Raw genomic sequence first — 23,014 nt, 5'->3', positions numbered from 1 at the left:
ATAAATAAAAAATAGGCCGGGCGCGGTGGCTCAAGCCTGTAATCCCAGCACTTTGGGAGGCCGAGGTGGGTGGATCACGAGGTCAAGAGATCGAGACCATCCTGGTCAACATGGTGAAACCCCGTCTCTACTAATACAAAAAATTAGCTGGGCATGGTGGCGCGTGCCTGTAATCCCAGCTACTCAGGAGGCAGAGGCAGGAGAATTGCCTGAACCCAGGAGGCGGAGGTTGCGGTGAGCCGAGATCGCGCCATTGCACTCCAGCCTGGGTAACAAGAGCGAAACTCCGTCTCAAAAAAAATAAATAAATAAATAAATAAAATAAAATAAAGAAAGAAAAGCAGAAAACAACTCAAACTGGTTTAAACAAAAAGGCACAATTTGCTCATATAAGTAGAAAGTCCAGCAGCAATATGGATTTCAGGCACAGCTTGATTAGGGCTTCAGCTCCATTTCTCTGCACTGAGGGTAGGAATGTGGCTGCAACAGTTCAAGACCTCACATGCACCCAGCACACCATCTACAGAGAGAGAGGGCTGTTTTGTTATTCTTGTTTTGTTTTGGGTCTTTTTCTTGTTGTTTTTGTTTGTTTGTTTTTTGTTTTCTTTCTTTTTTTTTTTCTTTTAAAGACGGGGTTTCACCGTGTTGGTCAGGCTGGTCTTGAACTCCCGACCTCAGGTGATCAGCCCGCCTTGGTCTCCAAAGTGCTGGGATTACAGGCTTGAGCCACCACGCCCGGCCCTGTTTTTTGTTTTCTTACAGTCTCCTCTGTTGCTCAGGCTGGAGTACAGTGGAGCTATCTCAGCTCACTGCAACCTCCATCTCCCGGGTTCAAGCAATTCTCCTGCCTCAGCTGCCTGAGTAGCTGACTACAGGCGCATGCCACCTTGCCCAGCTAATTTTTTGTATTTTTAGTAGAGACGGGTTTTCACCATGTTGGTCAGGCTGGTCTCAAACACCTGACCTCATGATCCACCTGCCTCAGCCTCCCAAAGTGCTGGGATGACAGGCATAAGCGACTGCACTGAGCCAAGAGAGAGGTCTTGTATGCCCCAACAATTGACCAAGAGCTTGCATTTCACTGATTAGGCCAACCTGAACCGATGACTGTGGCCACAGGAATTCCATACGTTGTTTGGCTTAATCCTGGGTTACTGCCTGTCTCTAAGCTAATCACTGGAGCAAGGAGGTAGAGACGAGAATCCAATACTTAGCTTTCACCTGGAGGTGGAGGTGGGGCCAGTCCAACCCAACAACACAGTGTGGCATGACAAGAGGAAGTGGGTGGAGTGAGTGCTGGGGAAGCAACACAAGGCCCACTCAAATTCACAGCACTTACTGTCTATTTAGAATTTGGCTTGATTGATTGATTGATTGATTGATTTTGAGATGGTGTCTCACTCTGTCACCCGGGCTGGAGTGCAGTGGCACGCTCTTGGCTCACTGCAACCTCCATCTCCCAGGTCCAAGCGATTCCCCTGCCTCAGCCTCCTAAGTAGCTAGGATTACAGGCATGAGCCACCACATCCAGCTAATTTTTGTATTTTTAGTAGAGACGGGATTTCACCATGTTGGCCAGGCTGGTCTTGAACTCCTGACCTTGTGATCTGCCCACCTCGGCCCCCCAAAGTGCTGGGGTTGCTGGCGTGAGCCACTGTGCCCAGTTGGATGTTAACTGTATTACAACTGTCCCCCCTCTCCGCCCCATGGTCATTTCTTGGCATCGGGTAGATTGTGCCACCCCCTCACTTGGGGCATTAGGACCATGGGCAACTCACTAAGGCTGTCTTGGGTTCTCTCATCTCTAAAAAGGGGATAATAGGGGTTGGACACAGTGTCTCATGCCTGTAATCTCAGTACTTTAGGAAGCCAAAGTAGGAGGGTTGCTTAAGGCCAGGGGTTTGAGACTAGCCTGGGCAACATATTAAGACCTGTTTCTACAAAAAAATAAATAAATGAAAATTTTTTCCTTTTGATTTGGGTAGAAAAAAGGAAAAAAGAAAAATTAAAAAAACAAAAATTTTAAAGGGGATAATAATAGCATCTATATCACAGGGCTGGAGCTTAAATAAGTAATCTACGTAATGCACTTGGAACAGTACCAGGCACATGTACACGTTAGCTTTTGTTATTGCCAAAGTCATCAGTGTTATCCTCAGCTCATGAGGTGGAGGGGTCACTGAGGTGCTGTGTGGGAAGCACTTAGCACAGGGACCCACTCTAGAGAGTGCTCGGTAAATGGCAGCTGCTACTCTGACGTCTGTGACCTTCCTCTGCCCTGTTGTTACGACTGCTGTTCCTGAACCCTGGTGGACAGGGCTGGGGAGAGGCTCCAGAGGCACCCACTGAGTGTTAGAGGTCTCTCTGGAGTGCCAGGTCCCCTGACCTGGTGCTGCAGATGGGTGGAATTGACAAGGAATGACACCTGCATGCCCTCCCTCCCTTCTCCTACCTAGCGCTGCCTGGACTGGAACCGTGACATCCTCAAGAAGGAGCTGGGACTGACAGAACAGGACATCATTGACCTGCCCGCTCTGTTCAAAATGGACGAGGACCACCGTGCCAGAGCCTTCTTCCCAAACATGGTGAGGCCCTGCAGACCCCAACCCTCGCCTCATGCCAGTACAGGGCAGCCAGATCCAGAAGGACCCCTCGGCTGAGGCTATCCAATGGGGAGGCCCAGGTCTCAATCCGGCTGAGCTGCTGTGTGACCTCACCTCAGGCATTTGCCCTCTCTGAGCCTCCATTTCCTCCTAAGGGTGATATGCTTGTCCTAGCTGCTTCACTGGGATATTGGGAACCCTTTTCCTTAACAGATAGGAAAGTGCTGTGCAAAAGATTAAAAGTCCTTTATGTACAGGAGGGATTCCTGTTACATAGAGGTGAGTCTTCCATAACATAGAAAGAGGTTACAACAATACACATGTGTACATGGACACAGATATACACATACCTGTGCAAAGAAACATGTGCACTCATGGACACATATAGACACACATGCATACAGAAACACGTGCACACATGGACACATATAGACACACATGCACACAGAAACACATGTACACTCATAAACACATATACACATGCACATAGAAACACGTGCACGCATGGACACATATAGACACACATGCACACAAACACGTGTGCATGGACGCATATATACATATATTCACACAGAAACACGTGCACACATGGACACATATATACACACATGCACACAGAAACACATGCATGCATGGACACATATATACACATATGCACACAGAAACGTGCACGCATGGACACATATATACACACATGCACAAAGAAACACGTGCACGCATGGACGCATATATACATATATGCACACAGAAACATGTGCATGCATGGACGCATATATACATATATGCACACAGAAACATGTGCACGCATGAACGCATATATACACACATGCACAAAGAAACACATGCACGCATGGACACATATATACACACATGCACAAAGAAACGCATGCATGGACGCATATATACATATATGCACACAGAAACACATGCATGCATGGACACATATATACACACATGCACAAAGAAACACATGCACGCATGGACGCATATATACACACATGCACAAAGAAACACATGCACGCATGGACGCATATATACATATATGCACACAGAAACACGTGCACGCATGGACACATATATACACACATGCACAAAGAAACACATGCATGCATGGACGCATATACACACATGCACACAGAAACACGTGCACACATGGACATGTATACACACATGCACACAGAAACGTGCATGCATGGACACATATATACATATATGCACACAGAAACGTGCATGCATGGACACATATATACATGCATGCACACAGAAACACATGTGCACTCATGGACACATACACACATGCACACAGAACCACATGCACACATGGACACATATATACACACATGCACAAAGAAACACGTGCACACATGGACGCATATGGACACACATGCACAAAATACATGTGTGCATGGACACATATATACACACATGCGCACAGAAACACACGTGCATGCATGGACACATACACATGCACACAGAAACACATGCACGCATGACGCATATATACACACATGCACACAGAAACACATGCACACATGGACACATATATACACATATGCACACAGAAACACATGCACACATAGACACATATATACACACATGCACACAGAAACACGTGCACGCATGGACACATATATACACACATGCACAAAGAAACACGTGCATGCATGGACACATATATACACACATGCACACAGAAACTTGCATGCATGGACACATATATACATATATGCACACAGAAACGTGCATGCATGACACATATATACACACATGCACACAGAAACATGTGCACTCATGAACACATATATACACACATGCACACAGAAACATGTGCACTCATGGACACATATATACACACATGTACACAGAAACATATGTGCACTCATGGACAAATATACACACATGCACACAGAAACACGTGCATGCATGGACACATGTATACACACATGCACACAGAAACATGGACATGCATGGACACATATATACACACATGCACACAGAAATGTGCATGCATGGACACATATATACATATATGCACACAGAAATGTGCATGCATGGAGGCATATATACATATATGCACACAGAAACGTGCATGCATGGACACATACACACACATGCACACAGAAACACATGTGCATATATAGAAATGCACAACACACGTTTGTGTGTTGTGCATTTCTATATATGCACATGCACACAGAAACACATGCACACATGGACATATATATACACACACAGAGAAACACATGTTCACGCATGGACACATATACACACGCACACAGAAACACGTGCGTGCATGGACATATATACACACATGCACACACAGAAATGTGCATGCATGGGCATGTATACACACAGGCACACAGAAACACATGCACGCATGGACACATATACACACATGCACACAGAAACACATGCAGGCATGGACATATATACATGCATGCACACACAGAAACGTGCACTCAGAGACACATATATACACACATGCACACACAGAAATGTGCATGCATGGGCATGTATACACACAGGCACACAGAAACATGTGCACGCATGGACACATATACACACATGCACACAGAAACACATGCAGGCATGGACATATATACACGTGTGCACACACAGAAACACATGTGCACTCAGAGACATATATACACACATGCACACAGAAACATGTGCATGCATGGACACATATATACACAGGCACACAGAAACACGTGCACACATGGACATATATACACCCGTGCACACACAGAAACACACTTGCACACATGGACACATATATACACACACAGAGATGCACATGCACACACAAATGCATACATATCATACATGTGTGCACATTCACACATATGTACATGTACACACAGATACATGCACACAGCTGTGTATACATACATGTACAGACATATGCGAATGCTTTTGCACACACATACATACAGAGGCAGATTGCCTGGTTTTCTGCCTCAGCTCTGCCATTTGTTGGTGACTTAGCCCTGCTCCGTGCCTATCCAGTCACAGTTCCTACTTCACAGGGTTGCTGTGAGGGTTCAATGAGCTTAGGACAGGCATATGTGTAGTAGGTGCTCACTGAATGGAAGCTGTTGCCACCACAATCCACCTTCACAGGTGAACATGATCGTGCTGGACAAGGACCTAGGCATCCCCAAGCCGTTCGGGCCACACGTCGAGGAGGAGTGCTGCCTGGAGGTGCACGTGCGCGGCCTCCTGGAGCCCTTGGGCCTCGAGTGCACCTTCATTGACGACATTTCTGCCTACCATAAGTTTCTGGGGGAAGTCCACTGCGGCACCAACGTCCGCAGGAAGCCCTTCACCTTCAAGTGGTGGCACATGGTGCCCTGACCTGCCGGGATCCCTGGTGTTTGCCTCCTTCCCTGAGTTCTCCAGACCCCTCACGCACCCAGAGCCTTCTGCTGCCATAGACTGGACAGCCCCGCTGGGAGACCTTTGGGATATGGGGTGGGATTTGGGGTATCTGTGCCTTGCCCTTCCTGAGAAGGGCCTCAGTGTCATCTGAAGCCATCCCCAGTGAGCCTCGACTCTGTCCCTGCTGAAAATAGCTGGGTCAGTGTCTCTAGAGCCCCGACATAGGAACAAAACAAAACACAGCAAATGCCCAAACCATTCCCCAAAGAATTTTTAGTCTCTAGTCCAACACCACTGAATGAGGGGAGAAGGGAAGGAGATTCTGGGATCGCCAGTTCTTCCAGCAGCCATGCTCTGAAAATCAAGGCAGAACCCAGGGAAAGGGACCCCAGGATCCCAGACGTATCTTGAACTGCCATCGTCATTTCAAATCCACCTCCCTCAGGGCTTCCAGGTGGCCACCCCCATTATTCATTCCTTACCAACCTCTCAAATCCTCTTGGCTTCCTCTCTGCAGTGTGGACACTGTTGGCCAGCCCTCCCCACTCCCTGAGGGTCCAGTACGTTAGTTTAGAACCTTCCCGGAAACATTTCACCTGAGCAGGCTTCCCCACGGGTGGGATGCTCCTTTTGCCTCGTCTGTCTCATGGACGCAGCCTCCCCCAGATGCATGGGGTTGCTTCCCAGACCAGCATACTTGTGGCATGAGAGTTCAACGTGTAAAGATGCCCCTGGTCAGCCACATCCATCTTCTCTTGTCTGGCCCTTGATTCTCTGGCCAGTCCCTGACCTTCCTCCTCTCACTGCCTCCGCTTTCTTTCTTTTTATTCCTGATGCCATCTGTCCAGGCAGCTAGGCAAGAACTTGTTCACCAGCAACCAGATTCAGGCCTTCCCCAGGGCATCATAAGTGACATCAGATCCAATATGTAAGGACCCTGGTCTACCCTCCAGCCCAACAGCCAGTTCTGGGTCAGCTGCCAGCTTAGAGATGGTTTGATTATCCCATTGAAATTCACCAGTGCATTTGCCAAAGACCCTCTCATTTGGGCATATCCAGATTCATTCCCTGGCTTCAACTGAAAGACTCAGTTTCAATCTTTAAAAGTTCTTTAGGGCCAGAAGAATCAATGAATTATAATCCATTGTGAAGAACCAATTTACAACCAATGAACAGGTTATAATGTAATTTACATTCTTGGAGGAACAAGATTTTCATTTGAGATTATTTCATTCAACCACTCAACAAACATTTGTTGTGTGCCCCTAAACAACAGGCATGGTGTTGGGCTCTGCAAACACAGTGGTTAGTAGCAATCTGGACCTGATCCCTACTGGCATGGAACCCATCAGTCCCCGACGTGCAAAGCCATCATTTAAAGGCCAGCCTCTGCCCCTTCAGTGATGCTCTCTTTAGAAATGCCAGTCCAGGACGGGCGTGGCAGCTCATGCCTGTAATCCAGCACTTTGGGAGGCCGAGGCGGGCAGATCACGAGGTCAGGGGTTCAAGACCAGCCAGGCCAACATGGTGAAACCCCGTCTCTGCTAAAAATATAAAAATTAGCAGGGCGTGGTGGTGGGCACCTGTAATCCCAGCTACTCGGGAGGCTGAGGCAGCAGAATCACTTTAACCTGGGAGGCAGAGGTTGCAGTGAACTGAGATCGCACCACTGCACTCCAGCCTGGCAACAGAGAGAGGCTCCATCTCAAAAAAAATAAAAATAAAAAAAATAAAAAAAGAAGTTCACTATATTCAGAAATCCACGGGGCACAAAACTTCCAGCAAGTCACTGTCTTGGTGAAATGGGAGGTGGGGGAGTCTTCTTTAAACAGGCCCTCTTCCCATCTAGCTGGGCAGTACCACCCATCCAATGAGTCCCCAGAGCCTCTAGAAGCTGTTGTCCCCTCTCGGGACAGACAGCAGCTCCTCCCTTTGGAGGCCAAAGCCCCAGATCTCTCCAATCCCAGAGCTGAAAACATCAAGTGCCTTTTCGAGGGTGTCTATCTGGAGACCTAGAGTTTGTCATGTGTGTGTGTTTGGTTAATGTGGCTTTATGGGCTTTCTTTCATTTTTTTTTTCTAGTCTATATTAGAGGGAAGTGAGCACCTCCCATGTGCAGACAGTGTGTCTTTATAGATTTTTCTAAGACTTTCCCCAATGATGTCGGTAATTTCTGATGTTTCCGAAGCTCCCAGGACTCACACACCCATTCCCATCTCCCCTGCCACCCAGTGTGACAACCTTCAGTGTGGATGTACCCCCGTGGACTCATGGCTCTTCCCCACCCCACTTTCTATAAATGTAGGCCTAGAATATGCTTCTCTTGCAAAACTCAGCCAAGTTCCTGTTTCCATCTTGATGTTGAAATATCTTATGTAAGAGGGCAGGGGAACACAGTTTCAAATTTCTGGAGAAGAGGCTGTGGTGGAGATCTAAAGATGTTTAGGGAAGAGCTCGACTAAAGAACAAGAAAATAAATGGTCCAAGGGGAAGTCACGTGGCTGTTGGTGTGATTTTTATTTTTTTAAAGACATTTATTCAGTGTCACGATCAGACTATTACATTTAGCAATCAACAGCATGGGTGCAAAAAAAGAAAAAGAAAAAGAAAAAAATCTGCATTAAACCCTTTGTTGGAATGCTTTACACTTTCCACAGAACAGAAACTAAAATAACCTGTTACACAATTAGTCACAAATACAGTCCTCGAGTATTTGTCTAAATCATGTCTTCTTTGTAGCAGCTAGGCCCTGCCACCACTGTGCTTGGCTGAGTTCACAAATCTGCTGTAACCTGTAGCTTCCCTGTCACTTCTCTGGCTCTCCGCTCCTGCTAAGCTTTGTTTCTTAATTAAAATCTTCTGCCACTGCCATAGCTACTGCTGCTACTGGAGCCACCATAGCCACCTTGGTTTCATGGTTTGGCAAAGTATTGGCCGCCACCACCATAGGGGCCAGAGCTTCTGCCTCCAAAGTTTCCTCCCTTCATGGGTCTAAAATTTGTCAAGACTGATTGTTGTAACTGCCAAAATCATTGTAGCTTCCACCACCTCCAAAATTGCCTCCATCATTACCAAATCCATTATAGCCATCCCCACTGCCAGCATATCCACCACCACGGCTGCCACCAAAGCCACCATGACCACTGAAGTTTCCTCCATGACCGAAGTTGTCATTCCCACCGAAACCACCTCCATGACCACCACCAAAGTTTCCAGAACCGCTTGGACCCCTCTGGCTGGATGAAGCACTGGCCATCTCTTGCTTTGACAGGGCTTTCCTAACTTCACAGTTGTGGCCATTCACAGTATGGCATTTCTGAATGACAATCTTATCCACGGAGTCATGGTCGTCAAAGGTTACAAAGGCAAAGCCCCTTTTTTTGCCACTGCCTCTGTCAATCATGATTTCAATCACTTCAATTTTTCCATACTGTTCAAAATAATCTCTTAGGTGATGTTCTTCAGTGTCTTCTTTAATGCCACCAACGAATATTTTTTTCACAGTTAGGTGGGCACCCGGTCTTTGAGAATCTTCTCTTGAGACAGCTCTCTTTGGTTCCACAACTCTTCCATCCACTTTGTGTGGCCTTGCATTCATGGCTGCATCCACCTCCTCCACAGTTGCATACGGGACGAACCCAAAGCCCCTGGATCGCTTGGTGTTTGCATCTCTCATTACCACACAATCTGTGAGAGTTCCCCATTGCTCAAAATGGCTCCTCATGCTCTCATCGGTTGTTTCAAAGCTCAACCCTCCAATGAAGAGCTTCCTCAGCTGTTCCAGCTCTTGAGGAGACTCTGACTTAGACATGATCGCAGGGAGAAGAGAGACTTTAACGATACTTCTTCGGCGGCGTCCACGGGCAGGAAGGGTGTGATGTTCTTTACTGCTTCATAGACAAGGTCTGGAGTGAGGCAAGCCACACACTGGGCCCTGCTGGTCCTGCAGCCCCTGCTGTTCTTGGCACAGGGTCTGGGCTGTCAGCATAGGCATCTCGAGAGTTCAGAATCCCCCACACATTCAGTGGCTGCATATTATATGGCCACCACCCAAGGTCAAGACCGAATAAAGCCTATGTTGTTCTGATGGGGTTCCCCAGAAGCAGACCCTGAGATGGGCACTTGGGAACAAGTGATTTATTAAGAAAGGGCCAGGTGAAGTAGCTCATGCCTGTAACCTCGACATTTTGGGAGGCCAAGGTGGGAGGATCACTTGAGCCCAGGAGTTCCTTACCAGCTTAGGCAACATAGTGAGATCCCATCTCCATAAAAAAATTTTTTAAAAATTAGCTGGGTGTGGTAGCGCATGCATGTAGTCCCAGCTACTCAGGAGGCTGAGGCAAGAGGATCGATTGAGCCTAGGAGATGGAGGCTGCAGTGAGCCATGATCGTGCCACTGCACTACATTCCAATCCACATGACAGAGCAAGACCCTGTCTCAAAAGAAAAAAAAAAAAAGAAAGAGCCTCCAAGAGAAACCAAGATGGGAATTGGGGGAGCAGGCCAGGGAAAGGGAAGAAACCATACAAAGGTGTGAGGTGAAGCCTAGACCAATCCCTAGAGAACTCTGGAGCATAAATGGCACCTCTGAGCTGTTCTGTCTGGAGGCTGAGTCTTCGTCCACCTACACCAGTCATTGGCTCTAGGGACTGTGGCCCTCTGAATGGGCAAGAGGCACCAGGAGCTCACAGGCAACCATCTAAAGATCACAATTGGGATTAGGAACAAAGTCACAAGCTGGGGAATAGGCTGCCACAACCAGAAGAGGGCACCAGCCATGTCCACCACTCTGGGTGATGTCATGTTCTTTTAATAAAAAGTTATTACACACAAATATTTGTGATTTGATCCATGGTATGAAAATCCATACAACATAACCATGATCTATCAGGGTCTTTGTGAACAAACTCCTGAAGCCCTAAAATGGAGTCACCTGATTGGTTGCTGAGTCTAGAAGCTGCTTCCAAGTTCTTTGGAAGACACCTGGGTCCCTTCTCACTCCTTAGTCCCATCTTGGGCTTCTGGACCAATGTCTTGGTGTCACTATTTTGAGGGGCCACTGCAAAATAAAAATCACTGGTTGATTTAATCCCAGGCTTAACCCAGGGGCCCAGCCCTCTGAAATCCCCTTTTATACCCAACTAATGTGGCCCAAGCCACTGCAAGACCAGTCTTTCTTAGGTTTCCTGACCCACCTAGTTCTGCAACTCCCCAAGGGATGCTGGTATGTTCAACAAGTTCATCCTGGTGTGTTTTCACATCTTTGCCAATCACCCACCTCAGTGTCACTGAGTGTCACCTTGAGACTTTTGAACAGTGCTTTCCAGTGGAAATATAATGCAAGCTACATACTGTAATTTTGAATTCCCTAGTAACCACATTTAAAAAGTAAAATGCAGGTGAAATTACTTTTAATAATATATTTTCTTTAGCCCAATCTATCCAAATCATTGTTATTTCAACATGTAACTCAAATTCTAAAATTTTAATGAGATACTTTACATTCTCATTTTTTGTAGTAAGTCTTTGAAATCTAATGTGTATTTTGTACTTATATCACATGTCTATTCAGACTAGCCATATTTTAAGTGCTCAATCCACAGGTGGCTACCATATTGGAAGATATTGTTCTAGAATCTTCTCTGCCAGGCTGAGCACCAATTGTGGAAATAGGTGCATTCCTTAAACCTCCAGAGTCCAGCTAGTTTGGCTGTAATGGTTAATAAAAGTTTATTACTATAATACCGAAAAGAGAAATGTAAAATACACACAAGCCATCACTGGCCCTGGTATGCAGACCCTTGCCCTTCCAAAAGGTCCTCTTGCCTGGACCATGGCTGCTGCCAAGTTACCAAGGCCCCCCTCTCTCTCTGCAAGGTGAATGCCTTTGGCCAGGTCCCCTCTGCCCACTGTCAAGATAGGAACCCCCTGCCAGGTCCCCTCTTTCCCCTCACTGTTCCTGTAGATACAACTTGATTCTACATTTAATCTAAAATGTGTACTTGGAGTCCCAGGTGAGAGTAGCTCGTTATCTCAGAGTCCTGCAACATCCAGATGGGATCTGAGCCACACCTTGGCATAGCCAAAACCCCGTGGAAGTGGTTGCGGGGAGGTCTCTCCCCCTGAAACAAAAAGCAGCCGGGAATGAATCTGCCTCTCCAGTGAGATTCATGCCGGATCCTCTCCTAAGCAGTATCAGGTCCAAGAGGCTGATGGAAAAGTTATTAGTAACTAAATATAGTGAGTGACACCAAATGGCAGCATGTGGGATCCCTTCTCCACCTGGGCATCCAGAAAAAGGATGCACTGAGACAGAAAGCCCAGTTCTGCAGCCTTATCTCAAGCCTGGCTGATGTGAGAGATCTTCACCCCAGCCCCGTGGCAAGCTGGGCTCTTTTCCAGCCCCGATCTTTGAAAAAGCAAAGGTCTTCTCTGGGTAGTTTCTAAGCAAACTGCTGGGTTCAGGCCATGCCAGCTTGGCCTCAACCCCTCACCTTCCACAAGCAAAGGTCTGCTTTCTGACAGTCCTGGTTATACCCGACAGTCTCTGACCAGCATGCTAAGGCTCCATGCACAGGCTGCTGTGCTACTGAAGAGCTGAAGAGATACATTCAATCTTTAAAAAGTAACGTTTAATTTTCCGGCCAGGCGTGGTGGCTCACACCTGTAATCCCAGCACTTTGGGAGGCCAAGGCAGGCAGATCACCTAAGGTCAGGAATTCAAGACCAGCCTGGCCAACATGGTGAAACCCCATCTCTACTAAAATACAAAAATTAGCCACGTGTGGTAGCTCATGCCTGTAATCCCAGCTACTTAGGAAGCTGAGGCAGGAGAATCGCTTGAACCCAGAAGGCAGAAGTTGCAGTGAGCTGAGATCATGCCACTGCACTCCAGCCTGGGGGACAGAGCGAGACTCCATCTCGAAAGAAAAGGGGAATATTTTGTTTTTCTACTGATGGCAATTTCTGGCACAGAGTTGGTGCTCAGCAAATGTGTTTTGAATAAAACAAACATCTTTTCAGCTAGGCAATGGAAGCACAAAAGTCAGCCAAACATTTCTTAAACACTGATTGCATGCCTGCCAGGTGGAACTATATGAAATGCCATTTGGAAGGTCAAAATGGTCAAATAGAGGTGATTCCTGATGGTTCAACCTAATATTTTCCATTCATCATCTCATCTAATTCTCAAAACTAAGCTGTGAGGTTGTTACCCTCACCCTACAGATGAGGAACCTAAAGCGCAGAGAGAGGAATTTGCTCGAGATCACACAGCAGGTAATCGCAGAGCTGGGATTCATATCTGGGAGGTCTGGCTCTGGAGCCCACTCACTGAGCTCCTGCTCTTGACTACATCTCAGAAACAGCTTTCTAGCTGGGCACCATGGCTCACATCTGTAATCTCAGCATTTTGGGAGGCCAAGGCAGATGGATCACTTGAGGTCAGAAGTTTGAGACCAGCCTGGCCAACGTGATGAAACCCCATCTCTACTAAAATACAAAAATTAGCCAGGCATGGTGGCGCAAGTCTGTAATCCCAGCTACTAGACAGGCTAAAGCAGGAGAATCACTTGAACCTGGGAGGCGGAGGTTGCAGTGAGCCAAGATCATGCCACTGCACTGCAGCTTGGGTGACAGAGCAAGACTCCGTCTCAAAAAAAAAAAAAAAGAAAAGAAAAGAAAAAAAAAAACAGCTTTCTAACCCAAGTTTAGTGTTCTTTCATTCACAAATGTTACTTTATCTTTGCACCAAACCGTTTTTAGCATGTCAGGTGTCCTATTAGAAGAATCCTATCAACAAGAAATCCCCTCTACCTGCAAGCAAGATGTCTAGAGATTATAGGATTCCTACAAACCCCTCTAAGGCAATAAAGCCCATAATGAAATGACCTCTATGTAGGTCAGTATGTGCTCTCTCTAGTTCTCAGCTAGGAGTAAGATGGCATCTCTAAATCGTGAAAAGCAAATTATATTCATTCATCCATCCGTTCACTTTTTTCCATTAACATTTGCTAAGCATCTACTGTGTGTAAAACCAGTGATCCTACGATTTTTCATCTAAACCAGGGCATTTCTGAGAGCTCAGAGGGGCCCTACAAATAATTCCACCAAGACAACAGGAGAATCTATAACCATCCTGGGCAAACCAGGGTGTTTATTCTCCCTGGAAAGCCCTGAGCATGAGATATGATCTCACCCCTCAAGGAGCTGCCAGTGAGTCAGAGAGACAGACAGGAAAGCAGAGAGGCAGAGTGATGGAATAGGCACCTGATAAATACTTGCTGATGGAGGAATGAATAAGGTACAAAAATCTGTGGGGACACACACACACACACACACACACACACACACACACATTTGTGCTAAAATGAGTGACTGCTGAATGAATGTAGGAATGAATGATTGGGCAAAGAAGGGGAGGAGGGGCTGCCAAGCTGAGTAGAGACACAAAGAAGTGCAGGTGTGTAATATGTCCGGGAAATTGTGACTATATTGAGTGGCTAAAATATAGATTGCAGTCACGCTGGAAACTCTAGGGTTGGTGCACTGGAAACCCCCTGAAGGTTTAAGACCACTGTGGTCACATGATCATTCCAGTATTTTAGGAAGCTGACAGTAACATATTTCTTTATTGATATTAAACTCATAAAGAAAACATTTTTAAGAAACTGTCTGAGGAATGAGCAAACCACAGTACAGCCCTGCTTTTAAATATTCTGCGACACATATGATGAAATGGATCTATGCGTACTAACATGAAAAGACCTCCGAGACACAGCACTTGATGAAAAAAATGGCAGCTTGCAGAACATGTATATTATCATTTGTATTTTCTTAAAAAAATAAACAAAAAGCCAGGCACAATGGTTCATACCTGTAATCCTAGCACTTTGGGAGGCCAAGGCAGGCAGATCACGAGGTCAGGAGATCGAGACCAGCCTGGCCAACATGGCGAAACCCATCTATACTAAAAATACAAAAATTAGCCGGGCATGGTGGCACACACCTGTAATCCCACCTGCTTAGGCAGGTGAGGCATGAGAATCGCTTCAACCTGGGAGGCGGAGGTTGCAGTGAGCCAGTATCATGCCACTGCACTCCAGCCTGGGAGATAGAGCAAGACTCCATCTCAAAAGATAAAAAAAAAGAAGGAACAGCAAGCAAAGCCATGGATTTCTGTAGAAACATACATATGTAAATACATACAAAGAAAAAGATCTGGAAGCAATCCCATGACTGACAATAGCAATCACCCCTGGGAAAGGAAGTGTGACTGAGGGGATTTAAGCTTTATCTATATTACTTGAAATTGTTACATAGTGAGAATTTAATTACATATGTACAGTATTCTAAAATAATTTTTTAGAGATACCCTTGACATCATATTTATGCTGAAGTCTTCCCATTCTGATAAGCAAAATCTATTTCCCTAATAATGCACGGTTTTCCTTTACCTCGTTCCTTCCCCCAGCTGAGCTTTCCACCACCAATTTAAGATTGATGGCTCCCTACAGATACTAATTCATTTAATTCTCCTCCCTGGAAGGTGACTCTGTTTCTTTTTCACCATCTTACACAGTAGGAAATGAATGTACAAGGAGGTTAAGTATCTTGCTCAAGATCACAGAGCAAATAGCTGATACAACAGGGTTTTAGAACCCTAAGGCCTGCACACGTAACCATTCCACCTCCCAGCTTCCCTAAGCGGCCAAATTGCCCTTAACATTCTGCAGCTCTCTGATTTCTGTTCCCATCGGCTGACATCTGGCTGCTACAAATAAATATTTACCACTATTCATTTTTTGCATTTCATTTGCATGGCTCTGTCTGTGATAGAAAACAGTGCTCAAAATCCAGATTCAGGTGGAAAGGGCGTTTGATCATAACAACATGCCGTGTTTGCAAAGTGCCCACCCATACACATCCAGAGGAACAAGCTAACTGCTCATTTGAGAGTTTGCTGGTGATGGCAGACATCTGGGAGTGAGGCGGAAGGTTAGCAGGGCGGGTGAGCGCCAAATGTATGTGTGTGTGTGCTGCTATAGGGCCAGCTGCGTGACAGTCCCCAGAAGTCCTTGGACCACTTGCTAAGTCCCAGCAGCTGAGCTGACTTCAGCTGTATGAAACGCAGCCCCATCTGGAGTGGGGGTGGCTCATGCCTTTTTGTTCCGGGAGTTCCATAGAGGCTGCTCTTGAAATTGGAGAAGCCTGTAGCCTATGATTGTCCCCATCCCACTCAAAGAGAATATTTTGAGAAGTGTAATTATATGGTGGGGTTTGCATGGGATGAGGGAAGAGAGTTTAGATAAGCCTTTTCTAAAAGCAGATTGGCAAAGGCTGGTAGGGAGAGCCCTGGGTAGTTCTGTGAGGCAGGAGCACCCTCTGCAGGTGGACCGGAGTGGCTGCAACCACCATGTTCCCACAAGCCTTAGGGGCACGCCTGCAGCCTAGGCACCAACCTAGCAGAAGAGGCTGACCTACTTGCTGGATGACCTGCAGTGAGTTGTTGACCCTTTCTGAGGCTCAGTTGCCTCAACTGTAAATGAAGAATAGTAATCCCTACCTTCTGCTGTTGCTGAAATTATTACAGAGAGGACATGTACCAAAGTGTTCTACATAGAGCCGGGTACACAGTACATCCTCCAGGCTGAGCACAGTGGCTCATGCCTGTAATCCCAGCACTTTGGGAGGCTGAGGCAGGTGGATCACAAGGTCAGGAGTTCAAGACCAGCCTAGCCAAGATGAAACCCGGTCTCTACCAAAAATATAAAAATTAGCTGAGCGTGGTGGTAGGTGCCTGTAATCCCAGCTACTCAGGAGGCTGAGGCTAGAGAATCGCTCAAACTCGGGAGGCAGAGATTGCAGTGAGCTGAGATGATGCCACTGCGCTCCAGTCTGGATGACAGAGCAAGACTCTGTCAAAAAAAAAAAAAAAAGTACGTCCTCGAAATTTGGCAGCTACCATCATTAGTCACTAATCATCCCAACATCCCCATGAATCTTAGCACAGATGGCCACCAAGTGACCTAACATAAGGGACAAGGCTTCTCTGAGAACAATCGGTGGGATTCGGGTGGGAGCTAGAAGGGATCTGCGCCGCTGGCTGGTTGACATTTTGATTTGCCAACTCTGTCTATTCCAACGCTGGGAGTCCTTGACACCCAGCATGGGAGGCTCTGACAATAAATATATTCATAAAGAATTAAAAACAGTCCAGGTGTGAAGACACAGTCCTATAATACAAGCACTTTGGAAGGCAGGGGGATTGCTTGAGCCCAGAAGTTCGAGACCAGCCTGGGTAACATAGGGAAACCCCCATCTCTACAAAAAATTTTTTTTTGTTTCGAGACAGAGTCTCACTCTGTCGCCCAGGCTAGAGTGCAGTGGCATGATCTCGGTTCACTGCAACCTCCGCCTCCCAGGTTCAAGTGATTCTCTTGCCTCAGGCTTCCATGTCACTAAGATTACAGGCACCCGCCACCACACCTGGCTAATTTTTGCATTTTTAGTAGAGATAGGTTTCACCATGTTGGCCAGGCTGGGCTCGAACTCCTGACCTCAAGTGATCCACCCACCTTGGGCTCCCAAAGTGCTGGGATTACAGGCATGAGCCACCGCACCTGGCTACAAAAAATTTTTAAAACTTAGCTAGGCATGGTGGCGCACGCCTGTGGTCCCAGCTACTAGGGAGGCTGAGATAGGAGGATCACTTAAGCACAGGAGTTCAAGGCTGCAGTGAGCCATGATCATCCCATAACACTTAAGCCTGGGCAACAGAGCAAGACCCTGTTTCAAAAAAAAAAAAAGAAGAAGAATTAAAAACAAGCTTGCAGATAGCAATAAGTTCTCTGAAGAAAATCAAATAGAGTAAGTGGGTCAACCCTCAAAATGCCCACAGTCTGGGGAGGCAGACATATGAATGGGTCATCGTTAAAGCAGGTGCTGCATGCATAGATGGCATGTGCAGAGGATATTTTGATAGGGACAGTCAAGGAGGGACATCCTAAGGGAGAAAAAAGTTGGAGCTGAATCTTCAATGTGACAAGTCAGCCACATGAAGGAGGAGGAAAGGACACTCCAGATCCAAGACACAAACGTGGGCAAAGGCATGGAGGTAAGGAACGAGGCAGGAAAAGAGCAAGCTGTATTACAGGGACAGATGCAGCAGGCAGGGCCTGCAGGGGAGCGGGGGAGCCTGGAGCCTTGGAGGCTATGGCAGGAGTTGGTGGTTAATTGGACATAGAAGGGGAGAAGAATCAAGGATGACACCAAGTTTCTAGCTTGGATATCCAGTAGATGGTGGTGCTAAGGAGAGTGGAAGTATAAACTCCTCAGGTGAGATGTACCATTTGGGATAGGTTGGGTTTAAAGGACCGTTGGGACATTCAGATGGAGATGCTCAGAAGACAGCCAGAGAAATGGAAGAGGATGAGACCCATTGGTCAAAGGCAAATGAAATCCTAAATTTTAGATGAGAAGGCCCCAGAGCCCCACCACAGCAATCTATTGCTGTAAAGTGGGTTTTTCCCAGAGGCAAATAAATCTCCCAGGCAACATCTGATATTTCCTCCTAAATCCAACCCTCCTTCACCCTCTGGCTGGGGAAAATCACCCAAGTTGCCCTCAATTACATGACACCAGACTACAATTGATTGTACAAATGACAGTTGATACAACATAATGCGTTTTTATTTTAATTTTGTTTTTTATTTTCATGTTTTTGAGACAGGCTCTTGCTCTGTTGCCCAGGCTGGAGTTGCAGTGGTGTGATCACGGCTCACTGCAGCCTTGACCTCCTGCACTCAAGCAATCCTCCCACATCAGCCTCCCAAGTAGCTGGGACTACAGGTGTGCACCACCACGCTTGGCTAATTTTTAAAATTTTGTAGAGCCTGGGTCTCATGTTGCCCAGGCTGGTCTCGAACTCCTGGGCTCAAAGGATTCTCCCACCTCAGCCTCCCAAAGTGCTGGGATTATAGGTATGAGCCACCTTGCCTGGCTGGTTTTAATTTTAAATTCTGGACATGATTTCTAGCTCTTGGGGGGAGAGAGAGCTCCTAAAAAAAAAAAACCTCTCACCTAAGGCTGCTCAGTTTTCCTGCTGTCCAAAGACAGAGGGTCTGGAAAATAGGGGCAGCTTTTCCAACCCAAAAGCGTTGTTACAAGAACTAAATGAGACTGTTTATGTAAACACCTTTGTAAGGGATAAAGTTCAGTATAAACATAGTGTGTAGCAGACTGTCTGGTGAAAAGCAGTAAGTCACTCTCTAGACGAATGGAAACAAATCCAAAAAACCTACGGTCTTATCATGAGGACACCTTGGGAAAATACGTCAGGAGCAGGCCATGAAAAGTCCTTCTGCAGCTGTGACTTTCTGGAATCCCAAAGTCCAGGGCGGAGATACAGGCGCCCAGGAATTTATTCTACCATAACTTTGAGCTCCCCAAATCCCCACGAAGCCCAGGAATGATGTGACTGCAGGGCGTGTGGGCCCATTTGGCACCAAGAGCCCTTCCATAAATCAAGGTCTCACTTATGCTGGCCGCAGACTGCTTTTTCCAAGGTGACCTGGACAAAGTAAAAGGTAGTCGTTTATCTAGGGGTGGCATCTGCCTTGGAGATGAAAGAACCCTGAAAATGCTAAGAAGACCAATTCTTTAGAAACGTATTCCTTGCAGGAAGAGCTTTCTTCAGCTCAGACGACAATTCAGGAAGAGTTTTCCTCAGCTCTGACGACAATTCTGTTGGGAGGAGTTAGACAGAGAGAGGCAGTCTTCCCATATCCAGCCAGCTTGGGTGATGCAAGAGGCCCCATGGAGCAGACCAGAGGTGCCCTGTTCCAGTGCTGGATCAGCACCAGTGAAAGTCAAGGTGACCTCAGCATTGTCACCAGCTACCCAGAAGGCAGCCACATGAATCACAGAATCTTTTTTTTTTTTTTTTTTTTTTTTCTGAGACAGAGTTTCACTCTTGTTACCCAGGCTGTAGTGCAATGGCATGATCTCGGCTCACTGCAACCTCCGCCTCCTGGGTTCAGACAATTCTCCTGCCTCAGCCTCCTGAGTAGCTGCGATTACAGGCACGCGCCACTATGCTCAGCTAATTTTTTGTATTTTTAGTAGAGACGGGGTTTCACCATGTTGACCAGGATGGTCTCGATCTCTTGACCTGGTGATCCGCCTGCCTCGGCCTCCCAAAGTGCTGGGATTACAGGCTTGAGCCACCACGCCCGGCGAATCACAGAATCTTAAATCAGAGGGCCCAACACCCTAATGGTTCAGTCAAAGATGGGGAGGGGGCTTGTCCAAGGTCACATGACCTTGAAGGGAAGATTCCAGGTCAGACCCAGAGGTTCAGGCCTCACTGCACACCCCCTTTAACAAGGCCACACTAGTAGTGTAGTGGGGTCCTAGTCAAGGACTCCAGAAACTCAGTCCATCCATCCAGTTCACTTGGCCATCTTAATGTCTCCAGAAGCACCCACATCAGCGGTAGGAATGGAGACCGAAGACTATAAAAACGTGCCCTTAACATGTCAAAAACAAGCAGGAAGAAAGGGAAAAAAAATCACTCCTGGGGAACCTCGGGACTTGGAAAGTTAACAACCTACACAAACACCTGGGGTGACCGAAGAGGCAGGTGCCTTGGAGGCCCCAGGCCACTCCTGCCCAAGGTAAGGCCAGACAATGAGGCCAGCTCTCAGCCGATCCGTGGAAGGGGCTGGAAAAAGCAGCTGAGATGACTAAAATGGAAACTCAGAAAAAACAAAACCAAAAAACCTTCTTCACAGGACTGCTGTGGGGATTAAGTGGGATGATGGACCATAATGCTTGGCGCAGCATAGAAATGGGTTCTGATATTAAATGGCTAACGAAGCCATCAAGGACTGGGTGTCCTCGTCTGGGCACACCCTCTCTTACAGAACAGAGCTCACGGTGTCTAGGTGTCTGCTCACTTGCCTGTCTCCCCCGCTAGAGAGTAAGTTCAATGAGCAGTGACCACCTGGCTTGCTCATTCCTGTAGCATCCCAGCGCTTGGTGCCTGCCACATAAAAGGCGCTCTGTTTGTGTGAATGAATTAATTAATTAATTAACGAATGAACGAACAAAAGAATGGCACCCTTGAGCCACCTGTGAAATCACCTCAGCTCATTCACCAACCGCCCAGTTTGCCTGGGACTCTCTCAGTGCTGAAAGCTGGGCAGCCTCGGGCTAGCTGCACATTACTCGACAGAAACGCCTGACTCAAGCCAGTAAGTGACAGAGATAAACAATAAGACTGACAAATTCTTAGGAAGGCGGGGCGCTGTGGCTCACGCCTGTAATCCCAACACTTTGGGAAGTCAGAGCAGGATGATTGCTTGAGCCCAGGAGTTCGAGACCACCCTGGGTAACATAGCGAGATTCCATCTCTACAAATATATATATATTTTAAATTACCCGGGCATAGTGGCTCACGCGCCTGTAGTCCCAAGCTACTCGAGAGACTGAGGTGGGAGGATTGCTTGAGCCTGGGAGGTCGAAGCTGCAGTGAGACAAGACTCCAGCCTGGGCAACAAAGTGAGACCCTGTCTCAAAAAAAAAAAAAATTTTTTTTTTCAGGAAGAAAGGGGTTAAAATCGGAGCAGGGACCCGGCCAGGATGGCTCCGCCCCATCTAAGTCTTAGCCCCACCCCTGAAAGCCGCCCTGCCTCTCAAACTCCTCTCGCTTCTGAGAAGGTCACCTTAGGCGGGGAAAGCCAAATGGGCATGCGCCGCTACTGCGCTATTGCGCACGCTCGCTGTGATTTGCCCCGCCTTCCCTCCGCCCACAGGGGAAACCGGAAGCTGCCTCCCACTTGGTGGCTCTTACGCGGCTAGCGGGTCCTCAGTGGGTGCAGGCTGGGCGCCGCAATGTTCGACGGGACAACGGCGGAGGGCGACCTCGGGGTTAAGGGGTGGGGCTGACGTCAGGAGCCAAGATGGCGGCGGTGGTCGCCTTCTCCTTGAGGCGCCGGTTCCCGGCCACAGCCGTTGGCGGAGCCTGCCTGCAGGTGAGTCCCGGAGCCTCAGAGAAGGAAAAGGCAGGAAAGTCATGGAGACTATCTGGAGCTGAGGGGGCTGCGGAGAGGCTAAGAAGCATAGGGCAAGGCCTCAGGGAGAGGGAGGACCTCCCATGGGCGCAGTGCTTTGGTTTGGCTTGGAGCATACCTGTCATATCCTGCGCCTCGCAGCAGCTTGTGAGTTAGGGCAGGGGCAATTTTTTACAGCTAAGGGGGATAAAAGTTCAAAGAGGGGACTTGAATTGCTCAAGGTCAATGGCAAGTGAATGCCTGCTGGAACCAGAATTCGAATACAAACATTGGAGTTCCAAGCCCTTTTTCTGCCACCAAAGTGTCGCCTCTGTGGAAGAGGGAGACCTGTGCGTTGTGAAGGATGGGAATTGGGAAGCGAGGTCACCATTCTAGGGTGCAAGGTTGAGGACCGCGATTGGTGAGGAAAGGATGTGTGAATTGATGGGGACGGGACAGGGGAAGGGAGAGATGGAGAGAAATGCACCCAGCCCCTTACCCCAAAGGATCCCGCTGGTGAATGGCAGGGGGTGCAGGAAAGACTGGGTTCCTTAAAGCAATGTCACCCATAGTTTTACTAGAATCCTCTCAGTGTTTCTGACTCTAAAGGGCATGATACGGACCTCATAGAGTTGACATGGAATGACAGGGAGAGACCTTGGCACTGCTCTTATTACTGTGCAATGTGCAGTGATTGATTTTCCCACACTCCTTGTATGGTCAAGAAACAACACACTTCTGATCCGCATTCTAAGTGGGAACGTTTAGAAGGGAAAGGGAAATTGCTTTTGTATACATAAGGGACTAAGGATTTACAAGTCCATTCGAAGTCTGTTTCCTCTTCTGGGCTTCTCAACAACCCCTTTAAGGCGGGCAAGCAAGAATTCTTACCTCCTTGCTGAAAAGGGGAGATAGAGGAAGCGGACAGCCTACCAGAGCCTCAAGCTGACATCCTCTGAGGATTAAATTGATAATTAA

The 23,014-nt window shown here is 47.3% G+C and overlaps 2 protein-coding genes across 2 annotated transcripts in view; both read left to right on the top strand.

Moving 5' to 3' along the window:
• Positions 1 to 8,480, top strand: part of PADI2 (peptidyl arginine deiminase 2) — a 54,834-nt gene extending 46,354 nt beyond the window's left edge. Inside the window, exons 15-16 of the mRNA XM_064363354.1 lie at positions 2,457 to 2,585; positions 5,727 to 8,480. Of these exons, the coding sequence (XP_064219424.1) occupies positions 2,457 to 2,585; positions 5,727 to 5,960 (363 nt within the window). The 3' untranslated portion in view covers positions 5,961 to 8,480. The remainder of the gene's footprint in view (positions 1 to 2,456; positions 2,586 to 5,726) is intronic.
• A 13,443-nt stretch (positions 8,481 to 21,923) lies between these two features.
• The window catches only part of SDHB (succinate dehydrogenase complex iron sulfur subunit B), a 36,224-nt gene continuing 35,133 nt past the window's right edge, over positions 21,924 to 23,014 (top strand). Inside the window, exon 1 of the mRNA XM_012439941.2 lies at positions 21,924 to 22,018. Coding sequence (XP_012295364.2) covers positions 21,947 to 22,018 — 72 coding nt within the window. The 5' untranslated portion in view covers positions 21,924 to 21,946. The remainder of the gene's footprint in view (positions 22,019 to 23,014) is intronic.

Source organism: Aotus nancymaae, unplaced genomic scaffold, assembly GCF_030222135.1.
Source record: "Aotus nancymaae isolate 86718 unplaced genomic scaffold, 86718_ANA_hifiasm-v0.15.2.pri h1tg000053l, whole genome shotgun sequence".
NCBI classification, from domain to species: domain Eukaryota; kingdom Metazoa; phylum Chordata; class Mammalia; order Primates; family Aotidae; genus Aotus; species Aotus nancymaae.
Note: the sequence above shows the minus strand (reverse complement) of the source record. Positions and strands in the feature narration are given on the sequence as shown.